This window comes from Myotis yumanensis, unplaced genomic scaffold (genome assembly GCF_028538775.1).
Source record: "Myotis yumanensis isolate MYYU_CA2020_CCGP unplaced genomic scaffold, mMyoYum1.0.hap1 SCAF_11, whole genome shotgun sequence".
NCBI classification, from domain to species: Eukaryota; Metazoa; Chordata; class Mammalia; order Chiroptera; family Vespertilionidae; genus Myotis; species Myotis yumanensis.
The window spans coordinates 14,453,528-14,480,495 of record NW_027223762.1 but is presented as its reverse complement, the minus strand read 5'-3'; the positions used below and the strand labels follow the sequence as shown (position 1 = coordinate 14,480,495).

The 26,968-nt window shown below is 47.3% G+C and overlaps 1 protein-coding gene across 1 annotated transcript; it reads left to right on the top strand.

The window, feature by feature from the left end:
* Window positions 1-413: 413 nt before the first annotated feature.
* Window positions 414-26,771, top strand: CAPN14 (calpain 14; the record flags this gene model as incomplete). Its single annotated transcript, XM_070428580.1, has 21 exons — window positions 414-608; window positions 1,885-1,954; window positions 3,106-3,224; window positions 3,361-3,497; window positions 3,910-4,084; window positions 4,786-4,851; window positions 6,430-6,515; window positions 8,499-8,573; window positions 9,895-10,058; window positions 11,337-11,500; window positions 12,009-12,017; window positions 13,965-14,170; window positions 15,129-15,165; window positions 15,662-15,718; window positions 17,285-17,342; window positions 20,792-20,856; window positions 22,152-22,220; window positions 22,861-22,939; window positions 23,546-23,662; window positions 23,999-24,054; window positions 26,380-26,771. Coding segments are annotated over 21 exons (2,031 nt in total), but the record flags the coding sequence as incomplete, so codon positions are not given.
* Window positions 26,772-26,968: the final 197 nt, after the last annotated feature.

Genomic DNA, 26,968 nt, shown 5'->3' with positions numbered 1-26,968 from the left:
TGGTGAGTCAATAGACAGTCAGAATAAGGGGGACTCAGTGAAGGCCAGGCATACAAGGAAGGCTTCCTGGAGGAGGGGCTCAACGTGGGTTTTGGAGGCTAAGCAAGATCTTGATAAATGGAGAGGACCGTTGGGTCACCCCTACAATGTATAGGAGTACGTCTTGGTACAGACATGCTTGCAGGCTGCTTCTAGTGCCTCCACTTTTTGTTTCTTTCTCATGGCCTAATTTCTCTTTCTCTCATTCTCTCCATATTCCTCCTCCTCTCTGTGGGGATGACAAAGCATTAACAGGAAGTGAGTAAATGGAACATCTGCTTTCTGTTTCAGGAGCAACCGAGACCACCCAGGAAGACCCTTCAGGTTCCTATCCACACCTGGCTATGCCTCTGTGGTCATCTTTCCAAAGAAGCTGGAAGCGAGGGCAGAAGGACTCGGTGGGGGCCTCTCCACAGCTCCCCAGACAGGACTATGAGGCACTACAGGAAAGGTGCCTGAGGGACGGCTGCCTCTTTGAAGACGACACCTTCCCAGCCACCCTGAGCTCCATCGGCAGTGGGCACCTGCTGCAGAAGCTGCCAGGGCACCTGCAGTGGAGGAGGCCGACGGTAAGGGCTGGGGAGGGGGCTGCCGAACAAACACACAAAATGTGTCAACCCAGACCTTCCTTCCGAGGGCTCAGGGCTTTCGGATACCCAGTCTTACTGCCATTGATCCCCATGAGACGGGAACTGGGTAAGTCCTCACACACCCATTTTCCAGGAAAAAACAGGAGTGATCTTGGGAGGGGTCTAAGATGTAGCTCCCCCTCGGGCCAGAAATGGGAAGAGCAACTGCATCCAAATACAGTAAGGTACTGGTTAGCTTCCTCTGTGATGGCATCCTGAGTACAGCCAGAGTGACACATTTTAACATTTCACACGCCACTCCCCCCAAATCAGGCTCGTGAGATGTGCAAATTAAAGCCCATGGACATGGACAATAGTGGGGTGAAGGCCTGGGGAGGCAATGAGAGTGAGGAGAGTGGTCAATGGGGAGAAGAGGGAACATCTGTAATACTTTAAACAATAAAGATAAAATTAGAAAAGAAGAAAGAAGCTATTAATCACTACAAAAGCATTCTTAACTTTATAAATGCATCAACAATTTCTTTAAAAGGCAACTTTTCAATGTGTTCAAAAGCAGTTAATCTCCCACAAACTTGATTTACATGTAAGTCCCAGAACACATTTAGTGAAATCAATTCTCCTCTTTTCTCTTCCCTAATCAGCCATCGCCATCAAAGCCAGACTTATTAAGTCCCTACTATGTGTAAGATTCCCAGTGCATCTCCTAGGGGGCAGTCATGATTCTACTTCTCCCATAAAGTCTTGGGAACTGCTGATAAAGAGTTTGTCATGCATCTGAGTGGGCTGTGCCCACAAAGATTGAGGGATTTAGTGCAGGTCCTGGAGCACTAAATCTCTCACCCCATCCCAGGCCACATCTCAGCACAGAAAGCCAGAAATGCCACTATTTGGGGGGTTAGGGATAGGAAGAAATAGGAAAATAAGAATGGGAAGACCTCTAGGAAAACAGGATACCCCCTCTAAGAGGTACTCCCATTTTTAATAGAAACTCCAAGAAAAGGCATTTTTGGTACAAGTGCTATTTCTCAATATCCACACAGAGTTCTCCAGGACCTGACTTACATGAGCTTTAAGAAGTAATAAGAGGTACAATGGACAGAATCGGAATGCCAGACTTCCTGGGACAGCCCTGAGTTTCTACATATATATTTTATATTGATGTCCCCATATGTCCAGTTTGGGCATATGGGACCCAATGGTCACTGTGGCTCCAATAACCTTTTGGTCAGAAGGACAATTCCATCTGTCTCTGCAGGAACTGCACATCAACCCCCGCTTCTATTCTGCCGAGGCCAAAAGGCTGGATCTGTGCCAGGGATTGTTAGGTGAGTCTGCACAGCCTTGGAGACACACATGTGGCAGCTGAGAGCCTGGCCTGGCTAAGGGGAAGAGGAGGATCAAGAGATTCCAATGGGGGAAATGGCCACCTGAACTCTACCTTGACATGCTGTGTCCTTTGCTGGGAAAATGGTAACAACTGGTCCTACCAGGATGCAGGGGGATGCCAAAACCTGCCTAATCATAGCCCTAGCTGGTTTGGCTCAGTGGATAGAGCGTTGCCTGCAGACTGAAGGGTCCAGAGTTCAAGTCCCATCAAGGGCAAGTACCTTGGTTGCAGGCTTGATCCTCGGCCCTGGTAGGGGCGTGTGTGGGAGGCAGCCAGTTAGTGTGTCTCTCTCACATCAATGTTTCTCTCTCTGTCTCTCCCCTCCCTCCCACTCTCTAAAAATCAATGGAAAAAATATCATTGAATGAGGATTAAAACAACAACAACAACAACAATAAAAAACCCCAAACACACAAAAACCCTGCCAGATGATAATCTTCATTACGAGTTTACAGGTCTAAAGTCTTGTCTTGGGAAGATGTGCTCACTCTTCTTTAGTCCCTGCAATGATTCCTTCTTGGCACACCTGTCACTAGATGCTCCAGAATAGGGTCCAGGAAAGCCTGTTCTGAAGCCAAGATTCTTTTTAGAGTAATAGAAACAAACCTTGGCCATGAGAGAAGGCACATGTGTACTGATACCCATGTTACAGACAGGGAAATGGAGTCCAGAAGGTTGAGGCTTTCCCAGAAGAATATAAATCAGTTACAGAGACAGGAATTTAGAAAGTTTGGTTGTGTTTGGGTCTGTGTTCCTGAGGATGGAACATTTGAGAGTCTAAAAGCTGGTCCAGGAATATGGCTCAATTTTTGTTGTCAAGGTTAAATTCCAGCCAATGTCCCCCACTGCACCACACTTTCTCAATCACCCTCTTCCTCCCCAGTATATAATTCCCTTCTAAGTTAGGCTACAAGTCCAGAAATGATAGCAATTGGGACCAGGCATTTCTTGCATGTAATAAATCCTCAGTAGATTCATGCAGACACCTGTAGCATATACATGCATGTGCAGTACATCCATGCAGACACCTGGAGAGTGTGCATGCCTGTGCAGTGCATCTATGCAGATACTGTGTGCTGTCTGGCTTAGGTGACTGCTGGTTCTTGGCTGCTTTGCAAGCTCTGACTTTGCACCAGGACATCCTGAGCCGGGTCGTCCCCCTGAATCAGAGTTTCACCAAGAACTATGCTGGCATCTTCCAGTTCCGGGTGAGTGTCCTCCTGGTGCCCCAGTCTAGGGTGAGACATAGGAAAGAAGGTTCTTGGAAAAGTCGTGTCCTTGTCTCCTGGGCTGACCGTGTTCCACCATAATCTTCCCTCACCAGTGGGCACTCTCTCCTTCTAGTTCTGGCACTTTGGGAGGTGGGTTCCTGTGGTGATAGATGACCGACTGCCCGTGAATGAAGCTGGCCAGCTGGTCTTCGTCTCTTCCACCTTCAAGAATTTGTTCTGGGGAGCTCTTCTGGAAAAGGCCTATGCTAAGTAAGACAACCATGAGAAATCGTTTCCTTTCCCTTCCTTTACTTTCTTTTCCCTTCCCTTCCCCTCTTCCTCTCTCTGTCTCTCTCACCAATGATGAGGGAAGGCAAGAGGAGGCAGGTAACATTTATCAAGTGAGATACTTGACTCAGTGAATATATGTGACATATCCAGAGCCTTTTATGTAGGGGTCACCCCATCTGAACAAGTGTTCAGGAATTTGCCTTCACTAATGGATGGAGTTGCTCACAGGATAAGAACTCTGAGCATATATTTCCTCCTTTGCCCTGGGGTTAGGGGAAGGGTTAGCAGACACATGTCCAGGGAATAACCAAGCGAGGTTCCTTTGGACCATCCCAGGCTGCAGTATAAATGCCCCTTCCCTTCTCTGCCTATGTTTTCTCCTCCCGGACAGGCTCTGTGGCTCCTATGAGGACTTGCAGCGTGGACAGGTATCTGACGCCCTTTTGGATTTCACCGGTGGGGTGACAGTGACCATCAAACTGGCAGAAGCCCCTGGAAACCTCTGGGACATCCTGACCCAAGCCACCTATGGCAGAACCCTCATCGGCTGCCAGACCCACTCAGGGGTGAGACTGGGCTGTGAGCCAGCAGGGTGTCCTCCTTCTCTGCTGCCACCCTCTTCAGCCACCCGTTGCTGTTCTCACCTCGGTGGAAGCCCCAAGACTTCCGCCAACCCCTGCACCTACCATCCTGATGTTCAACTTGAGCACCTCAGGGCAGGCAAGGCTACCGTAGAGCACAGATAGTGTGCAGAGAAGGGAGCTGACAGTTAAGTGTCTGCCACATGTGAGGTATTCTACTAGCACAGCTGGTTCTTACTGTCTAATTTAATAACCACCAAGAACATGGAAGTGGGGCAGGGATCCCTGGGTTCAGCTGTGCCTCCACCAGCAACCGTGTGTCACCTTACGCCAGTGGTTCTCAACCTTCTGGTCCTTTACATACAGTTCCTCATGTTGTGACCCAACCATAAAATTATTTTCGTTGCTATTTCATAACTGTAAGGTTGAGAACTGCTGCCTTATGCACTAAGTTAGTGGCTCTGAATCTGAGCTCATCCTCTGTAAAGTAGTTACAATCCCTGCAGAGTGGTACCCTGACTTACAGTGCGAACGAGACTGTGGGTGCTGAAGAGCTATGAAAACTGTAAGGTAACAGGACAGCGTGGGTCTCTCCCACTCCCTCCTCCTAACCCCTTGCTCTAGCCAAACAGGTCCCTGGGTAAGCCGTACCCAGCAGGACTGATGGTGCTCTCTTCTCTTTACAGAACGAGAGGGTGCTGGAGAACGGGCTAGTGGACGGTCACGCCTACACTCTCATAGGAATCAGGAAGGTGGGAAGAACCATGCCCCTCCCCCACCATTTCCCTTCAGCACCCTCTTCTCTCCTACGGCTTCTTGCCAAAACCTGGAGTCATCTTATTATCTGTATCTAATCTGGGGTGAATTCTCTGGTGGGTCCTCCAGTGCCTGCCAAAGCCAATGGGATTCCCCATACCTCTGTACCTATTTTCTGGGGTCAAGTGGTAGGTCCAGCCTTTGCCACCATCACTGCATCATCCCAATCTCCCATTCCACAGGGAAGCCCCAGCCAATTGGCCATCCACCCTGTTGTGCCTCACAACCCTCCTTGAACTTCACTTCGCTCCAGATTCCTGCTTCTTTCCTACTTGCCCCTTTTCAGCAGGCTCCCAGTTTCCTCCCATTGCTATCTACCTTTTAGTTCTACTAAGCATTGAAGGAGGAGTCAGACAGGGACTCTGCCTACAGAGAACTTACAGTCAAGTATGGAGACAAACCATATCTGAAAATGTTAAGGAAGAACATGGAAACTGAGAGCAGAAAGCATAGGTGAAAGGCTTTAGGGGTGCAGAGCTAGGAGAGGAGACATTCAAAGGCTTTCCAGAGGAGGTGACACTGAGTTGGTCCCTGAAAGATGGTGGATTTGTACGAGGAGCAAAGGGCATTCCTGGCCAAGGGAACAGCATGTGCAACGTGTGGACATAAGAAATCAGTAGGTTCAATCTTAAAGAACCTCTGTTATTCTGTAGAAAGCCTCACTTACCAAAAGTCCCCCAATTCCCTTTAATTCTGTTTCAAATTTCTCGAAATCAACTCACGCCTGAATTCTTCCTCCTAGATACCCACCAATTATTTGTGTGCGTGTGTACCAAGAACTTGACATTTATTTTCATTTTCATTTAGCAAAATTTATTTTTTGCTAACATTTGTATGTTTATTTTAATATTTAGATTTTAGATTTATTTAACAATATTTGACAAGACTTAGCACTTACTATGTGCTAAAAACTGTTCCAACTGCTTCACAAAGGTTAATTCACTCAATCTTCACAACATTCCTGTGAGTAGGTGCGTTACTGTCCCAGGGCTGCCATAACTAATTACCACAAAGAATACATTGCTGTTGTTGTAAGCCCCCCACTGGGATTGAGCCCACAACCCGGGCATGTGTCCTTGACTGGAATCGAACCTGGGACCTTTCAGTTCTCAGGCCGACTCTCTATCCACTGAGCCAACCTGGCTAGGGCAATGATTTCATACCAAGAATCTTAACTTAATTGCACTTGCAAAGGCCTTTTTTTTTTCATATAGGTCACATTGGTAGGTTCTGGATAGACACCTTTTTCAGGGGCTACCATTCAATCTTTTACAGCAGATGTGGCTCTTAGCTTCATTTTACAGATCAGGAAACAGTCATGGAGAGGCTAAGTAACTTACCCTATGCCTCATAGCCAATAAGTAGCAGAGCCATTGTCTCCTCTGCCAACTCTCAGGAACCTTTGATCTTCCATTTCAAAGTCTCCTGTGCAGGTGTGAATCTCACCCAGATATCTGTAGCACTTGCCCTTGGTGCTCGGCCCAGCCCCCTAAACCACTTCTCATTTTGTGCAGGTGACCTGCCACCACAAGTCTGAATATCTAGTCAAGCTGAGGAACCCTTGGGGGAAGGTGGAATGGAAAGGAGACTGGAGTGACAGGTAAAGTTCTGAGACGGGCTGGGAGGGTGAGGAAGGGGTAGGTGATGCCTGCAAAGGAGGTTGCCATCTGCACACAAATTCCAAGGTGTTCTTTCCTTGGATCAGGAAAGGCTTTAGATTGTGAAGGTACATCTCTCAGGTTTAATGATATCTAGATTGCTTTCTCATTCTTATAGTAATTAAGGTGAAATGTTTATCAAGAACTGGCCAGCGCTGTGCTAAGTCCTTTGAATTTTTATCTCATTTAATCCTCCAAATAATGCTATTATAAGGCAGGTGTTTTTAGCTGCATTTTACCAATGAAGGAACTGATGCTTAGACTAAGTGAATTATTTAAGGTCTCAGAGCATGACTCAACCAAGGTCTTTGCTGTCTAGCCCAGTGTTCTTCTCCTGGTATGGTTCAATGCAATACTGGGCTTGCTGAGTCAGAGGTGGACAGATCCGAATTGGGCCCTACATTCTGGTCCTATTTAGTGACCTTAGGTTGTTTCTGCCTAAAGACAACCCTACAAGGATGGGGGCTTTACAGACTAAAGACTGGCTGTAGGGCACAAGCAGAAAGGGAGACCAGTGGTAAAATCCTTCCCACTTCTTACTATGAAGATTTTTTAATCCCATCCAGTGTACATTTTCATTCGAGATATTGCATTTTCTAATTCTAGAGATTCCATTTGAGAATATCTCCCACTTCTCTCATCATTATGTCCATAGTTCCCATTATAACCTGGAGAATATGGAATGTGTTTTAATGTCTTTATTTGCTAATTCCATTATCTCTCTCATTTCTAGGTTTGTTTGTCCTGTGTTATCCCTGGTCATGGATCATATTTTCTGCTTTTTTATATGCCTAGTAATTTTTTACTGGGTGTTAGACATTGTAAATTTAAGTTTCTAAGTGTTGAATTTTGTTGCATTCCTTTAAAGGATGTTAGTTTCTTTCTGGCAGGTACTTAAATCGATCAGGGATAATTTTGATAATTTAAAGTTTTGTAAGGCAGAAATCTTTATTTCAGGGGTAATCTGACCCCTCTATTAAGGTGTTGACCCTCTGGGATCTCTACTAAAGACCCCATGTAGTCAACAAGGTCTTTCAACTCTGGCTGGTGGGACTTCAAATGATTCCCAGCCTTGTGTCAGCTCTGGAAATTCTTCTGTATATAGTCCAGTCTCATGGGGATTTCTTTATGAACACACCCATTTGATTTTAGCCAAAGACTCAAGGGAGCCCCTATGAAGTTCTCTAGAGCTCCTTCTTCACATAGCCCCCTTCTCTCAGGCACTTTTCCCAGCAAAATCTAGCTGTCCTGGCCTCTTCCAACACTGGACTCTGTCTCCTACACTCAGCAACACTGCTGGGTTCTTTTTGGGGTCCACTTTTCTGCATCACTGCCCAGAAAAGTCTAGGCAATGTTAGGACTCACCTCCTTTGTTCCCTCCCTCTTGGGGTCACGATCCGGTGCCGCCTGCCATCTAATGTTTGGAAACAGTTGTTCCTTATATTTTGTTTTAGTTGTTTATGGTATGAAAGTGATACAGGAAAGCCTTATCCTTCATGGCCAGAAATAGAAGTCTAAAATGATGGGCTTTGAAAAGAAATAATTCCAATATAAGTTCAAATAGCTTTGTGACATTTATAGCCTTGTGGCTTCAAGCAAGTGATTTAATCTCTTAACCTCAGTTTCCTGAGCTCTAAAATGGCAATAAGAACCCCTACCTTGTAAGGTTTTTAGCCTTGACTGAAATGAAGCACGTCAAGAGCCTGGCCCAGAATTTGGCTCATAGTGAATGATCCATTAACGTTGCACGTTGCTTTTATAATGCAGGATGTTGTTTTATAATGCAGACTTAGTTGTCTGCAAAGGCAGCATGAAGATGAGAATAAATGACAACCCTTCAGTAAATAGAACATTAATGAAGAATGTCTTGCATGTCCTCCACAATCCTTTCGTTCCCCATGAAAACATTTCTTTTCTGTTTTCAGCTCAAGTACATGGGAACTACTGAGCCCCAAGGAGAAGATTGTGCTGCTGAGAAAAAAAGATGATGGAGAATTTTGGTATTTGACTCAAGGACCAGGGACAAATGCCCTGGCTGACATTTGGTGACCCATCCTGCAAATATTTGTGGGGCACCCCATGTATGCCAGGCATCTCCTATACTAGTGACGGCGAACCTTTTGAGCTCGGCGTGTCAGCATTTTGAAAAACCCTAACTTAACTCTGGTGCCGTGTCACATATAGAAATTTTTTGATATTTGCAACTATAGTAAAACAAAGATTTATACTTTTGATATTTATTTTATATATTTAAATGCCATTTAACAAAGAAAAATCAACCAAAAAATGAGTTCGCGTGTCACCTCTGACACGCGTGTCATAGGTTCGCCATCACTGTCCTATACAGAGACTAAGAAGATCATTGTGGGGCTCACTGTCTAGCAGGGCAACCAGCCCCTGCAAACAAAGTCACAGTCTCTGTGACAAGAGCAGTGACCACTGGCCCGGAGCTCAGCGGGTGCTCGGAGCAGGGTGTGGGGGTGGCCACCTCCTCCCCAACTTCCGCTCTGCTCTCGTGTCACTCTGTACACTCCATCCCATGGTTGTGCCTTTCCTGGCCTAGAAAGGAAATGAGAAAAGAAGGGACTGCAAAGTCTTGCCAAACTATACGCCACTCATCTGTGCCCTCCAGAGCCAAATTGCACTACTCCCACTGACACCTCTTATTATGAAGGGCCACCCGAACGCCCTGAGCTGATGCTGCTTCGGGATGTCTGACATGAGACCCTTCTGTTCCTCTTTGCCTTTGCTTTTCACCCTTACTATTAACATCCATTCTGTTCCCATGAGTCCTCTTCTCCATTGCCCATCCTTTCCAGTTCTCTCTCTCTTTTGAAGTAGTCACTGAACTCAAGATCCCTGCAAATACTGTTATTTCCAATTCCAGACAAGTGAACTGAGCATCAGGCAGCTCAATTAGCATGCCTTGATTGCAAAGTCAGTGAGTAGGAGCAAAGATTTTTATCCATTAATGATTGAGAACAGGTTGCTGAACATCTATAAGTGAATTGACTGGTTATAAATGCCTCAATTCAGCTTTATCAGTGCAACCAGCAAAACAGCAACACTCCGCTCTGGGAGCCGTCGTATAGACTGTTTCCAGCTACAGGAAGGGTTTCTCAGTAGCTCCAGCAACCTGTGATGGACCCTCACACTAGTCTAGCCAGCCCCACTCCCTTGTCCAAGGCCTGCTGGGCTCTGCACAGGGGTGTGGAGGATGGGAGAGGGCTGGGATGCCGCTGCTTTGTTCCAGCCTCCCCGTTGGTACTGATAATAGACAACATCTCATGTATCTCTGTACGGTTCCCTCTTCCTCTCCAGGATGACGCTTCAGGACTTCAAGGCACATTTCAAGCTCCTGGTCATCTGTAAACTGACCCCAGGCCTGCTGAGTCACGACGTGGGCCAGACGTGGTCATACACCTCGCAGGAGGGGAGATGGGAGAAGGGAACCACAGCTGGGGGCCCCATAAAGTTGCACCAAGGTGAGTGTGTGCATAGGAGCAGGCCAGGGCTCTTGGGTCTAAAGTGGTAGCTTTTCCAGGCAAGGGTGGGAGGCGGGCAGAGCCACTGTGGACATCTGTGCAGCTTGTGCTCTGCAGAGGGCATCTGGTTGAGGCATGAGGGGGTCTGTTGGCCAAGGTGACTGCTCTGTGTCCCTGGGAAGATGGGGAACCTTTGGTCCTAATTTGCACAAAGGCTTGGAAATCTCAGTCAAGCTGCCAGCCTGAAGGGGCTGCATTTCCAGAGGGGCCTTTTTCTGATTAGCGCCAGGAGGCCACAGGCACACACGCATGGAAAAAGGGTGGGCTGTATCTTTTTTTTTTTAAAGGGGAGAATGATGATTTTTATTTTTTTAAGTATATTTTATTGATTTTTTTACAGAGAGGAAGGGAGAGGGACAGAGAGTCAGAAACATCGATGAGAGAGAAACATCGATCAGCTGCCTCCTGCACACTCCCTACTGGGGATGTGCCTGCAACCAAGGTACATGTCCTTGACTGCACTCGAACCTGGGACCCTTGAGTCCACAGGCTGACGCTCTATCCACTGAGCCAAACCGGTTAGGGCAAGGTGGGCTGTATCTTGTTTTGGTTTTAGGACAAGGTGATTGATGGGTTGAAGTAACCACCCTTAACAGGAAGGGTGGGACTAGTAGCTATGTCATATGTATCTGGCCCACCTGACCTAGAACTTGGTAGGGATCAAGAATTTCTAGGTCCTCAATGACAGGAGACAAGCACATCTAAATTCTCAAAATGGAAGCTTTGGGGACCCATGTCTCTTTCTCCCCAATGGAGGTGGTGCGTGATCCCTTTGGAAGGAAAGACCTGTAGGGTATGACTTCAGCAGGCTGTGGAGGCCTGATCTGGTGTCCCCCTCCCACCAGAGTGGTCCCCAAGCTGAAGCTGCCCTCAAGCTAAGGCTTGGTTCCCTTAAAATGCAGATGCCCTGGGGGCCGTGGGCACGTTCTGCCCAGTTAGTTGAAGAGTCACTCAGGCAGCAGATGCTTATGGGTCAGGAAGCCTGCGCCTGGCACTGTGAGAAGAACTTTCAGCCCGTGTGTCTGTAGAAGAACTGGGTGGTAGAGGTGAGATGGGAGGGTGGAGAGAGCTGAGGCTGAGGAGACCCGACTCTATCCAGATGAACCTCCGGGTGGGAATCCTGGGGCAGGTGCCCTGGATCTATGCATTTCTCAGTGTTGGGGGAGCCACATGCTGGCGGAGCTGAGGACTTGTCTCACTTGCTGTTTCCAGCCCGAGACACATTTTGGAGGAACCCGCAGTTCCTGCTGTCCGTCTGGAGGCCCCAGGAGGGCAGGATGTTCCCGATGCCCTGCAGCGTGTTGGTGTCCCTGCTCCAGAAGCCCAGGCACAGGCACCGCAACCGGAAGCCTCACCTCGCCATCGGCTTCTACCTCTTCAGGGTAGGTGGGATGCTGGGGCACGTGGCCTCGCATAGGGTCTCCGGCGGTTGTCCTTTCTTCCTGCTTCCTGTCCTCTTCACCATTCGTGTCTGTCTACCCACAGACCTGGGTGCACATCCTGGCTCTGTCCCTTAGCAATGACTGTGTGATCCAGGACAAGTCATCTTCTTGCACCGAGCATCAGTCTCTTCATCTGTAAAATGGGGACAATGATATTTATGTGAAGAGCAGAATTAAAAGACCACGTGGCAGTGCTGCTCATTGTGTCCGGCACATAGTTTACAATCGATACTGGTTTCCCTTTTCTCTCTGAAAAAGCCAGGGTTGCCTTCCCGCAGCCTTTTCCAGAATTCCCGATGGGGGACTCAAATGTCATTGGAACAGAAGGTCTCGTGGGAGGGAAGGGGTCTCTGGGTAGAGTCTTCTTATATATCAGCTTCCATTCGAGTCTGTGCTGGCAAAGAGCTGGAGTCACTGACAAACGAGGTCCCCTTTGTTTGTTTTTCAGATGAACAGGGTGAGTTCCACACTTGACCAGCTGGCCCTGGTTTGGAGTGATGCCACCTGTGGCCCAGCCACTGTGAGGTTCGGTTTGACCGGAGCAGCCTTTTCCAAGGAGCTCTGAGAATGTCTGACAAGGAAGGCAACTGCCTCTGTGTTGGGGTGGGGGAGGGTGGGGGGCGGGAATGAGCTTCTGCTGTTCTTTCCTATCCAAGGGCCCCAAGAACTCCTTATGCCTCTACAGGGAGGTCTCTGAGCCTGGTGCAGAACCCATAAATCTTAGAATTTATTAAATCCCTACACAAATACCTAGGGCCAATATCGAAGACTGTCACAGCATAGAAAGGCTGATAAATCACAGCCTTGCCTGAGTTATGAAACTCACAGTAAAATAGATCTATAACATATGAGACATGAAGAGACCATGCAGCCCACCTCCTTGGGAACAAGGGACAAAGGATTGGAAAATGGGACAGAAATGTGAGCAGAGGACAACAACTCTGCATTTCAGGTGCAATGACAGCCCAGTGGGCTCCGTGAAGGAGGCAGGGCCATCCCTCCCAGCCTCTGCAGGGTGGCAGCTATTGTTTTAGTTCCCAGAGAACACAGGAGTGAAAAACGTAATTTTCTCAGACTGCACTAAACAATGTAAAAGGATTTTTATAAGGAAGCCATTTTGCATTGGGTGTCTTGGGTCGGTTTTGTTTTTTTCCTCCTGTGGGAACACTGAGTGATCCCTAAGTTGCCTATTAATTTAAAAAGAAAAAACATGTTTCTATCAGGACTATTTCTAAACAGAATTTGGGTCAACGACAATAAAACTGTCAACAGAACAAAACTGTGAGCCACTTAAAAACTTACTAAGGCAAGAAAAAAAGTAATAAATAAATGAAGGATAAGTAAGCAGTTGATTCTACCAAGAAAACTAAATGTAGGACAGCTAGTATGGCTAATTATAAAATTAAGTTCTGCGATTCCTAGCAGCCAAGGCCAAGATGGCAACAGGATGATTCTGTAGTTCTCATTGTCTGATAAAAGAAAGCGTATGTCATCAGGAGGTACATTTGTTTCCCCAGCCCTGAGTGGGATCTGTGAAATATGTCTTTGCTTGGATGGATAGTGTCTTTGTTAACATCTGTATATACATTGGAAAAAGGATCCCCATGTGGACCTCCTCTTCCTCCACAGCCCTGAGTGGGAGCAAAGGGAAGAGGGAGCAAGAAAGGAAAAATAGAGAAAAGGGGAGAAATAAAGGAGGGAGGATGGAGGGGAGAGAGAGAGAGAGAGAGAGAGAGAGAGAGAGAGAGAGGAAGAGAAGAGAAGAGAAGAGAAGAGAAGAGAAGAGAAGAGAGGAGAGAGAAAGAGAAAGAGAGAGAGAATATGAATATAAGATAAAACAAAACACACATCAAGGCAATGTCGGAACCAGAGCCCTGATTCAGGTCTTGTGAGCTCCTGTCCAGTCCTCCTTTCCCTTTAGGAGGCTGTTTTCACTGATATGATGTGGAAGTCCAGTGTATTTGTATGTAGCTGTTATGATGGTGGGGAGATGGTAGGTGATGCATCTACATCTGTGACCATCATCAACCTTGAACTTGCATCACATGCACGAATGCAGTCTCAGGAAGTATACAGAACATGGGCATTGGGACTCTTACCAGCTGGGTGGCTTTGGCCAGAAAGTGCAGGCACAGTGCTGTTGCTCACTTTATTTTGTGTAGGATGTTGTTTTCACTGTTATGGCAAATCAATTGGTAGGTGTTCATTCTGCCCCACAGAGGGTTCCAGCAAAGGTGCCCACTCCTAATATGTTCTGTCTTCATCTCCAAGCTCCTCACTCTTTCATCCCATCCTCCCCTGGGGCAGGCGGGATTTGGCAGATAAGAGGCCACCTGACTCCTGGTTCCTGGCCACAAGCCCGGGGTATTCACTTCAACTGGTGCCCTCTGTCTTCCATCTACAGTTCCATGATGACCAGAAGAAACTGCCCCCTGAGTTCTTCTTGCAAAATACCCCCCTGAGTTTTCCTGAGGTGTTTCTCCCAGAAAAAGAAGTGAGTCAGGAGCTGTGGCTGGAGCCGGGGACGTACCTCATCGTGCCCTGCACATCGGAGGCCTGGCAGGAGTCGGAGTTCGTCCTCAGAGTCTTCTCCAGGAAGCACATCTTCTAGTAAGGGCATGGGCCTCTCCCGGAGGTCGGGCCCATTCGGGCCAGGAACGATCAGCAGCGTGAGGTGGGGAGGCAGCAGATGGGGTCTCTGTGGCCAATACAGAAGAGAGATCGGGAGATCAGGAGAGCAGGGCAGCTCTCTACATGGAGGGCATCCTTCCCTTCTTCCTTCCGTTCTCTTCCTACTAACACATGAACACTGCTAGACATTACAGAGAAAAAGACAGAACAGGCACAGGCATGGCCCTTGTCCTCCAGAAGCTCAAGGTCTGGAAAGGACACAGTCATATGAGCAGTTATGTTTGTTATACTGTGTCCAGTGGATGCATTTATTGGCACGGGGTGTTAGAAGAGCATTGAGAAGGAGCGTCAGCTAACCTTCCATGATCCTGGGGAAAGCAGGGGTGGCTTTTGGAAGGTGGTGATTCCTAAGGGATGACAGGGATGTTTGAGATGAGGGGAGGCTGTCATCAGCCGGCAAGCCCAGCCACTACGGGTATGTGCAGGTAAACCAAAATGTACATATCCCAGCCAAACTTAGTATTTGGCCTATGATTGTTTTGCCATGACAGACCTTCAATGCTTGGAATCCAGTTTTTTCCTTCATGTTTTGACCATTGATAGTTTGACTTGATCTCAAGAATCTAAGATATGAGTGGGAATCATTACATGAGGGTGGGGGGAAGTAAAGGGTGTGCTGAGCAGAGGGCTTGGCGTGAGCAAAAGCATGAGATGAGAAACAGCACCGGGCACGTGGGGAGATATAAGCAGTGTGCGTGCTGTGTGTCTGGACCTACACTTCATGGAGAAGTGGGAGGTGAGGTGTGAGAGCTGGACAGGCCCACATGATGCGTCAGCTAAGGAACTGGGAAGAGTTCCCGGGGGGGAGGGAGAAGCTTGGCCAAAAGGTTCCCATGATGGTCTCTAAGAAGGAATTCTTTCTTTTGTTTTCCCTCAGTGAAATTGGCAGCAATTCCGGAGTTGTCTTCTCTAAGGTGAGTTGTCGGGTGAGTTCCACATGACTGGGACTGTTTACCAAGCCAGGGTGCTGGGTTTCTCCCCTCATGTTCAGGGCTGGGGAGAAAGTCCTCAGATCTTGCAGACCCTACTCTGTGGCACGTATGATACATCATCTATTGTGCCCTAAGAGTACCCAGGTTCTGCTGTTTTTGCACCAACAGAACTGCCCTTCTGGTCTGGTCCTGTCTTCAAGGGCCCAGAGCCCCAGGGGCATGAGTTATACCTTTACCTTCTTCTGCTTCTCTCTACCTGGTATTTCTTTTGCCCATTTCACTGTTTGCTACTTCCCAAAGGCAGCAAGAATTAGAGAAATGAGGGCTGTGTGAATGCTGTGGTAGAAAATTTAAGACAGTGCTCAAGGTCAAATTTCCGGATCTCAGAAGCCTGAGAGCTGTGAGACATGAGTTGTGTGTACGAGAGCTCGTGTATCCGGGTGGATAATTATGTCTTTCTATGTGTCTATTCCTATAGGAAATTGTAGACCAAACTGAAGGGCATGATGAAGTCTTCACCAAACTCTTTGAAAAGGCAAGTTGAAGAGGTGTGGTAGCCAGAAGTGGGCAGAGCAGGGGCAAAGAGGAGCAGTTAATGGCACAGAGTACGTGTTTGCCTCTGCCTGACCCTGTGTATGAACTGTGATTTAAGGTGACCTGTTCTCCAAGCTGCCACTTTCTATTCAAGTCCTTAGTCTTTAGACAAATGCGTGGAGCTGTTGTCTTCAGAAGGCTCCTGCAGAATGCCTATCTGTTCTTGAAGGCTACACTAATTCGTTGTAGGAGAAAATGGAATATAGCAGAGTCAGAACTCAGTAGTGGGGGTGGGGATGTGGGGCAATGACAAGCCCTGGGGGCCTGAGGAGGGACATTAAGGGAAGCCCAGAGAGAAAGACCTCTTGGGTGGTTTTTTTGGAGAGGGGCTGGGCCTGGTAAGAGGACCTTGTGAAGGTGGAGGGCCCAGGGCTACACACCTGGTCTCCTTGTGTTTTTTCCCTGGGCTGATCCGGATCCAGAGGAAGCGGGGAGTGTGGAGGGCTCTAGAGGCCTGTCTGTCCCTAACCTGCAGGACACTAAATCTATTTGGAAATGGGGCGAGAAAGACACTGGACATCTGGGGTCTGACATCTGCACGATTTCATTAAAAATGGAAGAGCATATTAGTAACACTGTGGCTTTAATTAATGTCTTTCCTGCCCTCCTATCTTCTCTCACATTCACCCATGGTGCTTTGCCTAATGTAGCCAGAGGCGATATGTCAAAATTTAACATGTGTTGTTTATAAAAGTTTTTCTCTACACCAGGGGTTTCCAAATATTTTCTGCTGCTGCCCTTTTATGTAATGAAATCTCATCGAGAATACCAATATATCTAAAATGGATTAAAGTTGTATATTATTGCCTAGGCCAGTGTGGCTCAGTTGGTTGAGCGTTGTCCCATATACCAAGAGGTTGCTGGTTCTGTTCCCCAGTTGCGAAGCTTGGTCCCCAGTAGGGGGTGTGCAGAAGGCAGCCAACTGATGTTCCTCTCGCCCCCTCTCCCTCCCTCTCTCTCTAAAATCAATAAGAACATACTTTAAAAAATTTTTAAATTGTATACTATGAATATGTATCCGTTTGATAAGTTTAAATTTGTGATTTTTGTATTTTGTTAACATAATTTCAAGTTAAATGTTAATGTAAAGAATTGCTTCTGACGAATCTAAAATTAAAATATCTTGGCTGAAGATATTTTATTAGGAGTGAAATTTAAACCAAATTGTTTGCTCAGCTCATAAAGCATCTCTATAGAACTCAGATGGGAAGCCATTGCTCTCTTAGGCTATTTCTTAAGAGTCCTGCCCAGCTGGGGTGCTCTGGGCTTGGCACCCAGTTAAAAACTATTGTAAAAGTTCTTACGAAATTCCAGATTTAATTCCATGACGAGTCACATTCCTTATGTGCAACATCATGGTGTCACTTATTCTGCCCAGAAATGGCATCTGTGCCACTCTGAGTGGATGCTGGAGAGGATGTCCTAGCCCCTGTGAGCTGGGCCCCTCTGCATCTAGCGAGCCTCCCATAATGACGATTTTTCTCCTGTCCCTCTGCTTTCATTCCAGTGTCCGGAAATAAATGCCGCTCAACTGCAGAGGATTCTGAACCAGCTGACCTGGTCAGGTGAGTACTTGGGAGTTGTGCATCCTGCAGGACTCAGGGACACCATTCTGAACTCTGGGTCTGTTTCCCTCTCCGCGGGTGGGATGTGGAAACTGCTGTGTGCGGGTCCCCTGAGCAGCTGTGTCTTACACCAGGGTGGGTGCTGTGGTCTGAGAGAGCAGTAAATGAATTTATGCAGCTTGAAAACTAGTTTTCTTTTTTGTTTGTTTGTTTTGCTGAGTTTGAGTGAGGAGACAGATGGTAGTGAAAATGAAGATTTCTGCTGTGTTCCTAGTTTGAGAAGAATAGCTGAGTACTTCCTTCTTGGCGTATAAATTCCATGTGGAAAAACTATAACCACTTCCTCAACAGGGAAAATAAATATTAAATATTGACTAGTCTACTAGGGAGCGCTCTGATGAATTCATATTTAAGTGGATCAACCTGTAACATCTGGAAGGAGGGAGCACATCACCTGGTGAGGAGGCTGTCAGATGAAGCCTGGGATACATCATTAGGAAAGCTTAAAGTTCATATAAAAACAATTTATAAGTATATTTTGAGTGAGAGTAACATGTATTCTCCAGGGAGGAAAATAAACTTCCAAATGTAAAAAGTAAGCCAAAAAATTAAAGGTTATTTTCTACCTCGCATATGTGATTGCTTCTTCTTTATATGAAAACGAGACTTCAAACCCAAACAAGTTACAGGCCAGGGTATTGTATAACTCAGGGCTTGAAATAACTTCCAGATGGTTTCTCAAAGTGTACTTAGGGTACAAGAGCCAGAAGAGATGCTAGAATTGATAGGATACAAGAGTTCTCCCTCTCCTCCAATTGGAAAAAAAATTCCAGGGAAATTACCTAGAACAGTGGTTCTCAACCTTCCTAATGCTGCGACCCTTTAATACAGTTCCTCATGTTGTGGTGACCCCCAACCATAAAATTATTTTCGTTGCTACTTCATAACTGCAATTTTGCTACTGTTATGAATCGTAATGTAAATATCTGATATGCAGGATGTATTTAGGCGACCCCTGTGAAAGGGTCGTTCAACACCAAAGGGGTTGCAACCTACAGGTTGAGAACCGCTGATCTAGAAGAATGCACTTTAAAAATGATTCAAATGTTGCCCTAGTTGGTTTGGCTCAGTGGATAGAGTGTTGGCCTGCGGACTGAAGGGTCCCAGGTTCAATTCTGGTCAAGGGCGCATGCCTGAGTTGCGAGCTCAATCCCCAATAGGGGGTGTGCAGGAGGCAGCCGATCAATGATTCTCTCTCATCTTTGATGTTTCTATCTTTCTCTCCCTCTTCCTTCCTCTCTGAAATCAATTATTTAAAAAAATGGTTCAAATGCCTTGATCACAAGCATGCAAATTGATTTTCCAAGGGATATACAGACAGATTGCTTCCATTCATTCCTCTGAGAGGGTTCTGGTTTGCTAGGTCAGGGAACTACTGTGAACTTCAGTGGAGAATTTGGTAAAGTCTCCCCCAATAAAGGATGATGTGTGGCTTTGAAAGGAGCAATATGAGATGTATTCACAAGTTTTATCACCATTCCCCAAAGTTATCTATAATAATAAAAGCATAATATGCTAATTAGACCGGTCAGCCAAACAGTGGAATGACCGTGTGGAACGACCATCTGGACAACCTTCTGGACGAAGCCAGGGCTGCAAGGGCTGAGGCAGGCAGCCGCCAGGGCTACAAGGGCCGAGCCCCTTGCACGAATTTCGTGCATCAGGCCTCTAGTATAAATATAAAACCAGAGGGATCATTCTCTGTTATAGCTGAGTATCTAGATGTTTAAAGGAAAGTCTTTGGATTCTGCCCCTCCCCTCCCCCTCGACCCCTTCCTCTCCACCCCCCACTTTCACTTCCTCAACTTTTATCAGTGGTTGGGAAGCAGACGTGGAAGGCAGGTGGACCAGATGTGCAGATGGCACAGTGCTGGGAGGAATTATTATCTTAGGCAGCAGAATTGAAATTCAGAACATTCACTACAAGTTGTGCCCAAACCCAAAATATGAAATGAAGTCAGGATGATCATTCAAAATGATCATTTTGTTACTTTTAAAAAAATGTTTGCACATATTCCTCACAGAAGAGACCTCATTTTGTGGCAATTGATGGGAATGATAGCTGGTTAATTTAGGTGACCTCGAGCTTAACATGAGCTGATAGTTTTAAATTGTTGCTATTAAATGTGCTAATTCAGATTTAGGCTGTACCTAATGGAAGCATTTAGATTTGTGTGTTTGAAATTGTGTTCCAAGAAACATTAGAAACCAAGAGGTTTTAGTAAGTGTTCCATGAAATAGAAGGGATTAGGTTCTGTGGTCAATTGCACTTGGGAAATTCTGTGTCAATCAAAATTTCAGTGTTGGCCCCTCAGTACATATCATGTACTAAGGTGTCTGGTGAATGGAGAAAAGCACCTACCTATAGATACAAATTATTTCAAATTTGTTTGAACTCAAAGCTCTTTATGTGCAGAAAATCTTCCTTGGAAACATAATTTGGAAAATGCAGACTGAAAAATTTGCAAGTGAAAGACCCATTTTCATATATACTCTACTTAACCAAGTGGCATCTGAAGGATGCGATCCAGGCTTGGTACTTTCGAGAGATGCTGGCCTTTTCTGAGGAAAGGCCTCCATTCACTAGGTCTAGAACAGCGGTTCTCAACCTGTGGGTCGCAACCCTTTTGGCGGTCGAACGACCCTTTCACAGGGGTCGCCTAAGACCATCCTGAATATCAGATATTTACATTATGATTCATAAGAGTAGCAACATTACAGTTATGAAGTAGCAACGAAAATAATTTTATGGTTGGGTCACAACAGGAGGAACTGTAGTTAAAGGGCCAGAAGGTTGAGAACCACTGGTCTAGAAGAAGGTGATGAGAGTTTAGAAACCATATGGTCTGGGGAACCGTTGGAGAAATGTTGAGAGGAGACAAATACCTATTTATACTTTGCTGGAGGCAGAATGAGGACCAGTGAGTGGAATTTATAGGAGCTTCCTTTGGAAGTAACTTAGGAGGTGTCTCCTGAATGGAACTAGCCATCCATGAGAGCACCTATAGTTGACTGACCATCGTCAAGACATCTGAGGAAAGCATCTCTAATTTAAATGGGAGCTTGAACAAGTTGATCTCTCAGATCTCTCTCTATAGCTCTCTGATGCTGGCCCTTGCTGGGTACATGGGGCAAGTTCTTCTGCCCCACTGTGTAAGCAACGCCAGGCTACGATTGGGGTTCTCCACAGGGATTTAATGCAACTTGGGTGCAGAGATCACCACCAAGCCTCCCCTCTCTCCATGGCTCTTTGTCTCTTCCCTTCCCACATAAATGATGGTTACTGGAACCTGTGGCTGGCCTAGGCAGCACTGTTTGGTCCCATTAGAAAAGGGCCATGTCATGCCATCCTGGGCCAGCCCCCATGTGCTCTTCCTGTTCCTCTCCAGGTCTGGGGAGCACACAGCCCCTCTTCAGCCTCGATGCCTGCCAGGGTATCCTGGCCCTACTGGACGTATCCTTTCTGGTCTGTGGGAAGCTGCACACTGCTGGTTGAGAGCTCCACCCTGAGCCAGACTGCCTGGGTGTAAATCCCAACCCCAGTGCGTACCAGCTGGGTCATCTTGGGCAAGTCACTCAGCCTCAGAGTGCCTGCAGGTCCACATCTACAGCCTGAGATGGATTCAAGCCTGGTCGGTAGGATCAGTGGGAGAATGCAAATGGAACAAGCTATGTAGAGTGCTTGCTTGGGGCAGGTCTGTCTTCAAAAACAGTGATCAATATAAACTATTGATAACAATAGACTGATAGTGCTGATGAGGCAGCTGCAGGGTGGTGGTTAGTTTCTAGATTTACAGGACACTTAACAAGAGTTCAGGATCCTAAGTTTTCTGTTTGGTGACTAGGCAGGGGCTGCCCCCATTTACAGGTCAGGAGCATGGAGCTCAGGAAGTTCAACAACTAGCTGGAACGCCTTTCCTGGTTCTCAGCCCTGCGGTTTCCTAACAAACCTTCTGCCTATCTAAGTGGACACTTTGACTAAAAATATAGGCACATAGGATGGATATGTGTGTGTGTGGGTGGTGGTGGGGGGGAGACATTGCAAATACAAAACACAGTCTTTTCAGAAACTTTGCAGAGGGTGTGGACAGCATGGGATGGAGGTCAAGTGTCCTAGCATTGGAACAGGTCCCAGCCTTGTCTCCAGCTGCATGAACTTGGATGCAATCAGACTCTCTGAGCCCTCATTTCATCATCCATAATGGGCCAGCTGACACCTGTCTCACCTACCAGTTGAAAAAGTAGTCACACCAATAAAGGAGCCTGTCTCCCTAATGCAAGGGTATCAGGACACAATTACACGGCCAACCACTAAGCTGTTAACTTTTCATAAAATGACTGAATATAAGAAGCATCCTGAACCACCTAATTCCTTCCATAACTTGGTTTTAGCAATAATGAAAACTGTGTGCTTTTAAAATTTAAATCACCTCAAATTGGCCAAGTCAAAATATCCTGCTTCACTAAATACATGGTAGCTGTTGTCATTGCCACTGTTGCCACCACCACTGTTGCCACCACCATCAGCACTTCTCCCCGTGCTGCTGTGTTTCAGCTCCTTCTGTCCTTCCTAGCAAGGGCCAGGAGCCCTGGGCTGGACTTTCTGGCAGGGGGGGGCGGGCACTAGAGATAGCTGACCTTGAACGGGGCTGTCCATACATTGCACACTGCTGTGCGGAGGGCCAATTCCTGCCTCCAGAGGCATAGGTGAAACTCCCCTCACAGCTTTGACCTTAACTCTGCTACCAGCTTAATGCATCAGGCACCGTGAGCTTACAGGAATTCAGGGACCTGTGGAAGCAGCTGATGCTCTATCAGGTAAGAACACATCTTGACCACAACTCCTTGCAGGATGCTGCAGAAAAGGCAATCCTGCAAAGTCTATAAGGTACTTACTTCTCTCCCTTTCAGCCCTTTACACCCAACTACTCACCCGATCTTCTCGACTCTGTCTCCAGTGAGACCTTCTCTCCTGGCAACCACAGAGAGCCTGTGGCACTAGTCCCCTGACTCTCTAAAGCCCACACGAGATCATATCACTTCTCATGGCCCTCAGAGGAAGTTCATACTCCTCAGTGTGACATTAAAGTCCTTCATAAGCTGGCTCCTTCCTACTTTTCCAATCATTGCTCACAACTCTCCCCCTTGTCTCCTGAGTCATAAAGTTGGAAGACCCTCAAAGTTTGGATACTGGGCTGAGGTTTAAACACCTTTACACATACCCAGACTGTCTATCCCCTGTGACCAAAAGACCGCTCCCTTTCTCAGAGCCTTAAGAAGAGATGGGAGAGGTGGTAGGATCCTGGATCGACCCTCCACCGTGTTCTTATCCTGGCAGCAGGCCCTGCCGATGGAGCCTACACTCCCAACTGTGTCTGCAGCGTAGACACTGGGCACAGAGGGGCTCTCGGGTGGTGCTTGGAAATGCCTGGCTCCCTTAACATTTGGGTCTTCGTAGGCGGTTTTCCACAAGCAAGACAGTAACCGGTCAGGATGCCTGAACTGGTCCCAGCTGCGGGCTGCCATGAAGGATGCAGGTAGGCCTGAGGGCACCTGGTGCTGGAGGGCACACACAGGAGGGGTGGGGGGAGTACATGGCATTCTGGAATAATTCTAATGCACAGTTACTCCCTGAGTTCAGAGATCCAAACACGTGGACCTACAAACATCAGAAACATTTATTACCATCACTATAATCACAGCTAACAGTTATTGAGGGGTGCCCATCCACCCTCTCATTTCATCTTCAACAATGCCCTGTTCTCCCCCCACTTTACAGAGGAAAAACAGTGCAGCTCAGGGAAGTTAGGTAGCCTGGGGTTTCACTATAAGACCATTAGGTGCCAGAGCAGAGGGTCTTGACCCTGACAGACTGCCCCCGCCCTGAAGGCCAGTGACCCTCTGGATGAAAAGATCCTCATGCTGGTTGCCCAAGGGGAGCAGGAATGGGGAGTGGAGATGAAATAAAATGAATGCACTAAATAATGAAACAATTCACTATGAAGCCCATAAAGGAAGATCCCCATGCTTTCTGGATTCAGGGCCCAGGAGAGAAGGGACCATTTAAATAAAGGGTCTCAAATGGGAGGGGAGCTGGGTGTGAGGTCCCCAGCACCGAGGGCAGGAGTCCGTGTTCTCTGCAGGAATCGTGCTCAGCGATGACATCTGCCTGCTGATGCTTATCCGCTATGGCGGCCCCAAGCTCCAGATGGACTTTGTCAGCTTCGTCCTCTTGATGCTGCGAGCGGAGAAGACTGAGAGTGAGCTGCTGGGAAGCAGGGAGGGCGGGGCTTCCTCTGCACTGCTCGTGGATTGCCCCCCTACCCCCAGTTCAGGCAGGATCCCAGGAGAACAGCTGCTAGTGCAGAAACGGCAGGAACGCTGGCTATGTGCCTGCGAGTCCCGGCTGCATCTACCCACACTCACGTGCTCCCTGCCTTCTCCAGAGGCGGAGGTTTGAGGCAGCTCACTTATAATAAGTGTGGCCACATGTGGTTCCACAATTGGGTTCCCAGGTGAGGGGACCTAGGGGGGGAACTAGTTCATAATATTTTCAAAACATAGTAGCTGTGTTTCTTTTGTCTGCATTTTCACAGGTGTCTTCCAAAACTTAACCCAAGATGGCAAAGGGATATACCTCCAGAAGCCAGAGGTAAGACTTTCTCCATGGGGTTGAATCACATCACCTAAGGTAGAAAGGCCACTGTAGGGCCAGGCTCCTGAGAAGGAAAAGGGTTTTGGGGGGTGGGGCTGGCTTTATTCTACTGAGTTCAGGATGTGGCACTGAATTCAGTTCATTCATTCATCAAATATGTACTGAGCACCCACTCTGTGCTTCACACATATGAAGGGAACAAGAGACTGACTCAGTGTACCCAATGACTATGATCATGATCATGCCATGTGACAAATCCACACAAATTCAGTGGTGACAACAGCACTTATTTAGCTCCCCAGTCCCATGCTGGGAGTCAGTGGGACTCAGCTGTCGGGCTAGTGATTGTGGGTGAGCCAGGGGCTTTTCTGGCACCTTCGCTGAGGAAGGCTTGCCTTTCTCAGGACAATGACAGTAGCAAAAGTGAGTGAGTTGAAATATGCAAGGTCTCCACACCCGGGGACAACGTGCCTTGCAATTCATTCTGTTGTCCAAAGCAAGTCACGTGGCCTAGCCCTCTTCCAAAAGATGGGGAACTGGCCTTCTCCTCTGTCATGGGAGGAACTTCAAAGTCACTTGCAGAGGGCATGGACCCAGAGGGTGAAGACCTGGGCCAGCAATGAGCTTGAGCACAGACAGTCATAGGAGAGATGGTCTAGGTAGCATGTTACACAAAGGCCTTTCAGGCAGAGGTAGCACTGAAGTTGAAACCTGGCTCTTTCTCAAAGATGAGAAAGAGCCAGGCAGCCAGAGTGGAGAGCAGGAAAGGCCCAGGCCAGAAAGAACAGCAAGTACAATCTTGGCTAGAGTGTAGAGCATGAGGAACCTGTGAGTCTGAAACAATCAGGACATACAAGCCAGAAGTAAACCTCATTCCAGGAGTTGGTTTAGCCTTCCCCATAAGGGAAGAGGTTCTAACTTAGCCTCTGAGCCCTTATCTCGAATCTCATACAGTGCTTTGCACATAGTAGGTACTTGACAAATGTTTGTTGAGTGAATGAGGTGGTATGCTGAGGAGAAGACACATCTGTGCCGGTCACTGATTGTTTTCCTTGATCATTCAAACTGCGTGGGTTTATTGAGCACCAGCTATGTGCCAGATGTGGTGATAGGTGGTGTTTGCTGCAAAGACATTGCAGTCTGGAGTCTGCTCTTTCTTTCTAAAACACATCCTCTGTTTGGGCTGCGTAGGAAGGGCCTACTAAAAGCTGGGGTTTCTTCTTTGACCTCAAATGTCCATTTTGTGGAATATCTTTTCAGGATATAGGGACCCTCAGCATGCGTTTCCCCTCAATCACTCCCATATTCAAGTGTGAAGGTGGGATTCAGCTGAGGGGCAACGGTTAGACTCCTAGGAGCCCGTCCCCACCTAAGCTCTGCAAGGTCACCTCCTGATCCCAAGCAGTGCTTCCACAGTGCAGGCTCTGAGCTGGGAGAAAGGGACAGCATGAATGGGCCATTGAAACAGCCCTCAACCTGAGCAGGCTAGCAGCAATGCAAGGTGCTACAGTGGAAGGAAGACTGAACAGAGACCTGGTTGAACTCACAGCACCCTTGTAACTAGCAAATCATGTTAAATCTCTGCGCCTCTGCTTCCCTGTGTGAGTAATGCGTGGGCGAGGCTAGGTGCTCCCTAAGAACCTCTCTGGCTCTGACCATTTCTGGTTTCATGAGGAGGAGATCCTCAGGGCCATCCAAGGAGTCCTCCAGGGAGTGGAAGCCAACTGATTGGAATTTCACTCTGGGGTTTTCTTTGACATCATTGGTAACTTACTTCACCATCATCATCATCACCAGCAGCAGCATTATCATCCGGATATAATTGGCCTGCCAAGTGGTTTCTCCAGAAGTCCCCTCTATATGAATTAGAGGCACCATTCATCACACCTACATAAAGCTGTCAGACAAATAGGCCCATAAATGTAAACATGTAGAATGTGCTCTAATGGATTTCTGCTACCCAGTCGGTCCACACACCTGCACACACAGCTGTTTCGAGCATGCCAAATTGAGTTCATCAGGGTGGTGGGTGGGGGAAAGGCATTGTGAACTGAATACAGAATCAGCCTGTATCTCGGCTGTCATCATTCACAGGCACCGTGAGAAGTCAAGGTTGATTATGTTTCAGGTTGATTTATACTTATTACCAGATGGTGTGGTCCCTCTGGCTAAACCATCCATTAATGTCCTGTCTCCATGGCTTCTCACGAGTGAGGGGGAAGGAAGCCCAAGTTCTATGTCAGGCTGAGAAAGGAAGCACCTTGAACGGAAGGTCAGAGGCCGGGCTGCACTGACCGTAATTTGCTTCCCCATCATGTCCAGTGGCAGATGATGACTCTGTACTGCTGAGAAGGCTGGCGCGTCCCCTGCCCTCACTGAGGACTCTCCATATGGACCACGGGAGACAACACTGATGCTCTACTCACTTTCTGTTCTTCCAGACCATGGCTCCATTGGGAAGACTTCTCTTCTGTAGATCTCCCCTTCGGATGGCCAGGGTGCAGAAAGGGAGGGGAGGTAGCAAAGACTGCCTTGGACTTATAAAGACCAGCTCTTGTTCCCTATGGCTACAACCTTGTCACACGCAGAGATGTTACTTGATGTGGCCTAAGCAATGTGACTCCAAAGTTGGTGTTTAACCCCTACACAATACTGCCCCGATGGCTGCCCAATTTAAATGACCTTAGAAGTGTCATCACATTTTGGGTAATAGTCTAGGTTTCAAGATCTGAAGAGCAAATGCTATGTCCTTAGACAAACTGTACCAGCATTTACAGATTGGTGGAGCCACGGGCTAACATTTCAACTGTTTGGGTATGGGGTGGGATATGTTGAGCTTTCAAGAACACAGAAAATAACCAAATTGGCAAGGTCCAGGTAGAATGGGCTGGCTCTGGAATCTCAGGTCACT